Source organism: Natrix helvetica (genome assembly GCF_964273705.1).
Source record: "Natrix helvetica genome assembly, chromosome: 8".
Taxonomy (NCBI): Eukaryota; Metazoa; Chordata; class Lepidosauria; order Squamata; family Natricidae; genus Natrix; species Natrix helvetica.
This window is the reverse complement of record NC_138559.1, coordinates 14,960,204-14,969,596: the sequence shown is the minus strand read 5'-3', so window position 1 is coordinate 14,969,596 and position 9,393 is coordinate 14,960,204. Positions and strand designations below refer to the sequence as shown.

General features: G+C 38.8%; 1 protein-coding gene across 1 annotated transcript in view; it reads left to right on the top strand.

The window, feature by feature from the left end:
• Nucleotides 1-5,966: 5,966 nt before the first annotated feature.
• Nucleotides 5,967-9,393, top strand: part of KCNU1 (potassium calcium-activated channel subfamily U member 1) — a gene marked incomplete at both ends in the record, with an annotated part of 78,393 nt that continues 74,966 nt past the window's right edge. The window contains 2 exons of the mRNA XM_081960713.1: nt 5,967-6,119; nt 7,141-7,242. Coding sequence (XP_081816839.1) covers nt 5,967-6,119; nt 7,141-7,242 — 255 coding nt within the window. The remainder of the gene's footprint in view (nt 6,120-7,140; nt 7,243-9,393) is intronic.

The following is a 9,393-nucleotide window of genomic DNA, read 5'->3' as shown; positions in this document are numbered from 1 at the left end:
TGCAGAAGCACAAAAACATAAAGAGAATTATGTTCTTCTAAATGCATTAGAAGAGGTGTTATTCTAATTGGGCTGCAATACTTGGTTGATTGATCAGCTAAATTAATCTATTGAAATACTTTGTCTGATTAAAAATACATTGCTCAGTTACTCAAGACATTTATTTTGTCTAATTAAATTTGCATTCTTCCATTAATCAGGAACTTTAAAAATATTAAAAAATACATTTGCTGTAAGACCTTGGGGGGGATGGGGAGTATCATACAGGTGGTCCTTGACTTATGACCACAATTGAGTCCAACATTTCTGTTGTTAAGTGAGACACTTGCCAAGTGAGTTTTGCCCAATCTTTCTTGCCACAGTTGTACAAGTTGCAAATAGAACTGCAGATCACTACAGTTGTTAAATTAATCACATGATTGCCAATCTGGCTCCTCCATTGACTTTGCTTGGCAGAAGGTCACAAAAAGTGATCCCATGATCCCAGGACACTGCAACTGTCATAATATGAGTCCATTGCTAAGCATCTGACTTTAGGTCACATGACCAAGACCATACTGTAACAGTCATAATTGTGAAAAATGGTCACAAGTCACTTTTTTCAGTGCTGATGTAATTTTCAACAGTCACTAAACATGCTGCTATAAGTCAAGGACTATCCATATATGCTATTTTAGGAAAGTCATTTTCATGTTTCTTCCTTTACATATAGGTGTAATATTTTTTTTCCAAAGACTGGTTTTATTCAGTGTATGCAATGTAAATCCTATACATTTTCCCTTTCTGAATTAATGTGCATAGATATGCAAATTTCATTGTTTATTAATTCCTTAAAACTCACACAGTAAAAACGAAGTTTTCTTTACAATCCCTTGAGAATTTTAAAACACAGAGCTAAACCATCAAACCATGTGTGTGCTTTGAAAATGATTTGAAGGAGGCACTTTGGAATGGGCAGCCTCTGCTTCGCTTACTTACTATCGGCTGCCATAAGAAACGGGGAGGGTGGGGCCATGGTGTTTGGGATGGGAATAAATAGTACAGGAGTGAGTTTTCTTCTCACCATCTTCTGCGCATGCTGGTGGCCGGGGTTTGGACTTGGTCAAGGCCAACCGTCCTGCATACCAACGTGATGATGCCTTTTGGAGATGCACCCCATCTGACACCTAAGGGAGTTGCAGATTGGACACTGGGGTGGGGTCGTTGGAGGGAGGGGACTGGGTTATCATTTGATATGTATTTGTTCGTGCCTTCCTGGCTCAGATCTTGCTTTACTTTCGCTGCTATCTTTTCATAACCAGTAAAAGTATTTTAATTTCACGAACCATGGAGTTGGGAATTTTCTTTCTTGGTTAGTGAGGGAGGCATGCCTTACAGATACAGCCTCTTTAAAGCAGTCACATCTGTTTCTAGACTCTCCCATGATCTTGAAAAAAAGACATAGCTATATTAATAAAAAAATTTAAATGATACAGCTGTTTTAAATATTTCCTTGTAATATCCTCATTGGAAATGTTTCACAGCCCTGCTTCGATAGCATCTGAATCTAATTGTTATTCCTGATTTGAGACCTTTCTTGACCTAAATTTGATTTACACTCAACGTATAGTTATCATGATCAAAACTTCTGACAGTTTGGTGATACTGCAAATTCTAGCCACTTCTTAGGCATGGAACCTGGTTGGGTGAGTATGGATTGATCACTATCTCTCAACCCAACTCACTTCACAAGGGAAATGTTGTAAGGGAAATATAAGAGAAAAGCATAATATATGCTACCTTCAGTTATTCAAATAAGAGTGGGATATAATAGCAATAACACTTCTATATCACATCCCCCCAAAATAAGATCTATCCCAAAAATAAGACCTAGCTTGACTTTTACATGTGCGCCTAATATAAGCCCTACCCCCAAAATAAGTAGACACTCCGTCCCACCATCTACTTGTACAAGCTGGAATGAGGTGCATGAGCTAGGCAGGGGTGGGGGGGTGGAGATGCCCCCCACATACTGCACCGAATTACCTTAGAGTCTCTGCAGCTAGGCCTCCCATGCTCTGACACCTGTCGTGCCATTGCCGGATATCTTCTGCTGCCACTTGTGGCTAGACACCACACGGTGCATGCGCCAGTGCCGATGCTCATGGTAGGAGGCTGTGTGGTTTGTCACACCAGTGCTGCTACTTGTGACAGGACGCCACATGCCACGTTGCGCCAGTGCCACTGCTCGCATGAGGAGGCCATGTGAAGCATCGCACCAGGGCTGCCACTTGCATTCACAATGGCATGACATGCCACGCAGCATCCTGCCACAAGTGCAATGTGCCATGCGGCATCCTACCACAGGTGGCGGCACCACAGAAGTCGGGCAGTGGCACAATAGGGTGTGAGAGGCCTGACTACAGTGGTCCTAAGGTAAACGGGTAAGACATCTCACATAAATAAGACCTGGTGCTTATTTTTTGGGCCCAAAAGAAAATAAGACCGGGTTTTATTTTTAGAGTAAAATGGTTGTACTTTACAGCACTCTCTAAGAGGTTTTCAGAGTCAGTATATTGTCCCCAACAATCTGGTTCCTCATTTTACCAACCTCAGAAGGATGGAAGGCTGAATCAATCTTGGGACAGTCAGGATCGAAATACTGCCAGTGGGCAGAGTTAGCCTGCAATACTGCATTCTATTTATGTCTATCTATGTGTCATATGTATGTATGTATGTATGTATGTATGTATGTATGTATGTATGTATGTGTTACAACCCCTGGTATGCCCAAATATGGGAGAGAGCTCACTACTCCCCGTTTCTGTCATTCGGCTCATCACAGAGGACCATCCAAGCAGAGAACCATATTTTTATTTTTAATGTTGCCTTTTTATATTTGTGTTGTATTTGTGCTGATAAATAAATAAAGGGAGACTAGTATAGATTGATTTCAAGCTATTTAGCTCTCATCAGCTAGCCATACCCTTACTGGTTCGATTCCCAGTAAGGGTATGGCAAGCTGATGAGATCTAAATAGCTTGAAATAGATCTATACTAGTCTCCCTTTATTTATTTATCAGCACAAATACAACACAATATATGTATGTATGTATGTATGTATGTATGTATGTATGTATGTATGTATGTATATACTGTATATGACAACCTGACACTTTAGCTCTTCTTTGGTCTATACTGTCTATACTGTATACTATACTGTGTACTATAAATGTCTTCATGGTTGCTGCCCCTTTAAGGTCAACTCTAATAATGCTCTGGATTATAAATTATAGGCAATTCTGATGACAAGATGAGATGACATTAGTTTCCATCCTTGGAGGATCTCAATGAAGGGCAAACTTTGTTTTGGAAAAAAAAGTTGGTTTATACAAGCTTGTAGACAGGAATCTGGTCAACTAAAATCCAATACTAAATTGGTGCTAGATAAAGGTCGATGGAATTCAGGAGTGATTGGACTTGGAACAAATGTGGGAATGCAATAACTTTAAGCTGATGATTTGTTGAACTCTCCTCTCCAGCTCTATCTGCCCTTCTTCTGCAGTATGATCCCATAGATTGAATGAACTGATGCTAGAGAGACAAGCCAAGAAAATCCTTTATCTTGTTGTCTTGACTTCTCCAACCTTCCAGATGAGTTGAGCCTGTTTTTCTCAGAAGTCTTAAATGTGATTTGGAATTCTGAGTGCTGCAATGCTGACATATCTTAATCGGTGTTAAAATGGGGGGGGAGGGAGTCTGATTTACCTTCACCTTTTGGGAAAGTAAGTTTTGAATTAGCAAGAATACCTCCACAAAATGAAACATAACCTTTACAGTAAGGCCTCCCTCTCTGTGTTGAGCATATAGGCGAAATGCTGGAACGTTTTAGCAGATGCCAGTTGATGTATTAAGATATCTATAAAGGAGAGATGATTATAATTATGCCATTAGTCAGAATGACTCCACATATGCCCTTCAGTTGAATAAGAAGAATCATTTTCTCAGAGTTGCAAAATGGCTGCTATTGGCACATTATGCCATTGTCTTTCTGTCTGTATCCAGATGCTCTGTCTGCAAATGGGCTCCTCTGGCTTTTAGAAAGGAAGAAGAAAGGGCATCAACTAATCACTGCATTTGAAGCCCACTGAATTGTCTTATGTATTTGCCACCTCCCATGCCAGTAAGCGAGCTGTTGTTTTCCTACTTAGTTTGCCTGAGCGTGTGTCCTCTTTTCAGATAAAACCATCCCTCTCCCTCTCAGCTGTTCTGATTGCATGAAGAGGAACCTGATTGCAATATTATTCTTTCATCAGCTACATAAAAGATTAAAAAAAGTCTTTTCAGGAATCCTAAAGGGTTGGATGAGATTACATTTCAGTAGGGTGTAAGTCGGTTGAGCTCAGAGGCACATCTGATCCCAGCAGCTGCAAGGGGACTTCAAGGCTTGATTAGAGAAAATTGGGCTGTTGTGCTTTATTTAGCAATTTGTAGAATGTAATACTTGGATTTTTTTTTCCTCTTTCCTTCTGGTGGTTGGAGAAGTCCTTTCCTTCTGCCTTCAAGCCAACGTACGTGTGACCTATGAGCCATTAATTCTTTCTGTATTTCTAAAAACATTAATGGAGCTGTGGAGAAGTAAAAAACATATTAAGGTTCCAAGAAGTGCCAGGTATGAGGAAAAACCTCTATGCTTATAATAGAATAATAGTTAGAAGGGACATTGATAGGTCTTCTAATCCAAGCCTTGCTCAAGCAGGGCATCCTATGCCATTTCAAACAAATGGCTGCCCAATCTCTTCATAAAAATCTCTAGTATAGGAGCTCCCACAGCTTCTGGAGGCAAGTCATTACATTGGTTTATTGTTCTCACTTTCAGGAAACTTCTCCTTAGTTCTAAGTTTGTTCTCTCCTTGATTAGTTTATGTCCATTGCTTCTTTATGTCAGCCTCTGCTTTGCTGCTTGCTTTCGGCTGCCATTGAAACGGGGAGGGGGGGAGATGATATGGTATTTGGGAGGGGAAGCTTAAGCACAGGAGTGAATGAAGAAGGGAGTGATTTTCTCACCATCTACTAAGCATGCCGCAGATAGTGGAATTGCCGCCAAGGCCAACCATCCGGCATACCAACCTGATGATGGGTTTTGAAGCTGCAGCCCACATGACACCTGTGGGGTGTGCGGATTGGACTGGGGGTTGGGGTTACTAGGTGGAGGGAGTTGGGTCACATATTGATATCTATGATTACGCACGCTTTTGCCTCAGATCTTGCTTTGCTAGCTGCTTTCTACTCATAACCAGTAAAAGTACTCTTAATTCTGAAAAATGAAGTTGAGTGGTTTCTTTCTTGGTTACTGATGGAGGCCGCCCTGACACTTTATCATCCATGAATTTTCATGAAGTGATCCCTGGGTATAATCCTTGGATATAAATTATGTAAATGAATATAAAGAGAAGCAGCCTTGGTCTGTTTGTCAATTAGAAAGGAATAGTGACATATTGTACAAAACATCTGAAGGGAAACTAATTTTCTATTCAAGCCTGTGGTTTCTGCATGATACTTCTAATAAAGGGTCTAATAAATAAGGATATTTTTTAGCTCAGGGTTGAAATGAGGAGCCCTTGATGTTCTCTGAGTTTGGTAGTTTTCTTGCAGACATTTCATTAGCCAACTAGGTAACATCATCAGGCTAGCACTAATGTTACCTTGTTTGGGTAATGAAAACAACCAAGTTCAGAGAGCACCAAGGACCCATCATTTGTGGATCTATAAGGTCTCTCTCTCCCTCCCTCCCTCTCCCCCCTCTCTCTCTCTCTCTCTGTCTCTCTCTCTCCCTCCCTCCCTCCCTCTCCCTCTCCCTCCCCCACCTCTCTCTCACAGACAGACAGACAGACATTGTCTGCATAGTGGAAGTGACATCACAAAGATTCTGCAAAGGAATAGAATTTCTTAGAATTCCCCAAAGGAACAAAAAGGAAGTGGAAAAAATGGCCAACAAGCCACCAGTAGTCCAAAGTACTTCTCACTTCACCGAGGAATGGTCTGAAAAATTTGGAAGCCACTGTAGTGATATTGTCCAGCTGGCCTTTATCACATCTTGTCTCTTTATTTTTGTGGGAGGTATCATTATCATCTTGATGGTGAGAGTAATCCGATCCCTATTACATAGGTGCTTCTTTAGATATTCCATTCATTTTCAGGTAAGTGTGCTCTATAAGTCATCAAAAGAAAATGTGGCTGGGAACTATTAGGATTATATATCTGAATATTGCACACCTTACTCATGAAGTTAAAATCAGATAGAGAGTTACATGTAAAGGAAGTGGAATATCTTGGGCTTTTCTGAGAATTCTGATGTAGAACCAGTGTGTTGATTGCATATTATTGGTGTATTCATTTGATATTCATTGCTTATTTACAGTATTCCCTAATTACCTATGGACACCCCCCCCTCACACACACTTTCCATCTCCTGAAGAAAACAAACTCTACCACCATTTGAATTTCATCACATGTAGGAAGAAGTAGGGTATAATCTATAAAATGATAGATCAGAATATTTCCTGGTAACATTTACTATTTTGGGGGCAAATAGGTTTCTGATTTTGTTTTCTATTATAACACCCTGATAAGAGATTGGCATTTCAGTTGAGGGTACTTTTTAAGGCGCTTTCCATCCCTTCCTTTCCAGATGTTATACTTCATGGTTCATAATTCACTGGAAGTTTTTATGAAGAGATTGGACAATCATTTGTCTGAAATGGTATAGGGTAGAGGTCCCCAAACTTGGCAATTTAATTGCTCTGCTGGCTGGAGAATTCTGGGAGTTGAAGTCCACAAGTCTGAAAGTTGCCAAGTTTGAAGACCTCTGGTATAGGATTTCCTGCCTGAGCAGGTGTTTGGACTAGAAGACCTCCAAGGTCCCTTCTAACTCTGGCATTCTGTTGTAATCCTAAAATAACCAATGAAAAGAAGTAGCATTGAGATTGAATTTTGGTGGTGCAGTAGCCAAATAACTAAATAAATCTGTTTGACAGCAATTCCAGAATAAATGTTTGGCCCTGCACCTTATGAGAGGCACACAGAGGGCAATTAATTAGTACCCTTATTTTAATGTAGACAAGCAGTGTAAAATGTTAACATTTATTTTTATCTTGATAGTTGTTTACCAATAAGATGGGCTTGCTGAGTGTATGGAAAGGGAAGTTTCAAGACAGGGTGGTCATGATGATCTCAGCTCAGACGTCTATAGGCCGTATTCTGGTGAGTTATTTTAAAGGTGGCTAAAATATTGTTGGTGAACATTCATTAATTATACTGCAGAATGATTTCATGATTATTTCAGTATTTGACGTTAGGCACAGGAGTCAATGCTTAGGTTACTACAATAGAATTTACTATGCACAGGAGACAGGCATCAGCAAGTATAAAGGTGTCTTCCAAGATTTATAAAAATGCAGGATGAAAAGTGGTACCAAACCCTGCAAGAGAAGATTTCATGTAACCCACTTAAAATGAAATGGTGTCATGGACAAAATAAATGGTTGATAAGATTACCGCTTTGGTGCTACTAAAGCAGGTTTAATAGGTCTATCGCTTATATGACAAAAATAAACACGAAAAAGCTAAAGGCAACGGGGAAATCTATATTAATTTTAAATCATTGTCTATTGTGAATTTAATCAAGAATAGGTGAAACAATGAATACATACATAATGAAAGGGAGGATGACGATGTATTTACTATAATTGCATGTGAAATATTATGTCAAATCTCATTTGAATTGAATTCAATTCTGGATGAATTCATGGATATGGACATTATGGGGTTGTTACTTTTTTAAAAAAAAATAGGACAAAAACCTGTCTTTGCCTTCACCCAGGATATTCCAATTTCCTAATTTAGCAATACCTTAATTTCCATCCAAAATTTAACCATATTTGACTTTGCTTTGCTCTTAAATCAGTTTAACAGTAGGGATGTATAAAAGCGCATTGGTCTTCACGCAAAAAGAGACTATAGCCCAACCTACCAGAAACATAACTATAAAAAACAAATTGAAAATAAAAGTTAAAATAAGCAAAATAAATAAATAAATAAATAAATAAATAAATAAATAAATAAATAAATAAATAAATAAATAAATAAATAAATAAATAAATAAATAAATAAATAAATAAATAAATAAATAAATAGTAAGAGAACACCTGTCTGATCTGGATGAATACAAATCGCCAGATTACAGATTACATCCCAGAGTTCTAAAAGAGCTGGCAGATATCATCTCAGAACCACTGTACCACATTTTTCAAACATCCTGGAGCACCGGAGAACTACCAGAAGACTGGAAAAAGCTGGTGTGGTTCCCAGCTTCAAAAATGGGGAAAAAAGCAGACCAATCAGCGTAATATCAATACCCAGGAAAATACTGGAAAAGATAATTCAAAAAACAGATCTACCAACACCTAGAAATGAGTAAAGTAATAACTTGCAGCTAGCATGGGTTTGTTAAAAACAGATCATGCCAAACAAATCTTACTTTATTCTTTTTTTTCCCATTTTTTTTTATTTTTTATTCTCTTACATACCATTGTAAGTATACATTCACATAAAAAACTTATTTCATTCTTCAACATAGTGACTAAATTAATACTAAATTAGACCAGCAAAATACTGTGGACATAATGTACTTAGACTTCAGCAAGGCATTCAACAAAGTAGACCACAACCTACTTCTTGGTAAGCTAGAAAAAAGTGAGATAGATAGCTTCACCACCAGATGGATTCACAACTGGCTGACAAACAGTACTCAATGAGTAGTCCTTAATGGAGCTAAGTCTACATGGAGAGAAGAAACAGTGGAGTACCACAAGGTTCTGTTTTAGGCACAGTACTCTTCAATATCTTCATAAACGACTCAGATGAGGGAACAGAAAAGGAACTTACCAAATTTGCAGATGATACATTGGGTCCTATCTAACAAAATGAAATTCAATGTGGAGAAAAGTAAAGTCCTATACTCAGGCAAGAAAAACCAAAAGTACATATATAGACTGGCTGAAACCAGGCTTAATAGCAGTGACTGGGAGAGGGATCTTGGAGTCTTAGTGGACAACCAGCTAAGTATAAACCAGCAGTGTGCAGCGGCAGCCAAAAAAGCCAATGCAATCCTAAATTGCATTAACAGAGGGATATAATCAAGATCAAGTGAGGTACTAATACCACTCTATAAAGCCCTAGCAAGACCACACCTAGAGTACTGCATCCAGTTTTGTTCACCACACTATAAAAAAGATGTTGAGACTCTAGAAAAAGTGCAGAGAAGAGCAACCAAGATGATTAGAGGACTGGAGACGAAAACATATGAAAAACAGTTACAGGAACTAGGCAGGGCTAGTCTAGAGAAGAGAAGGA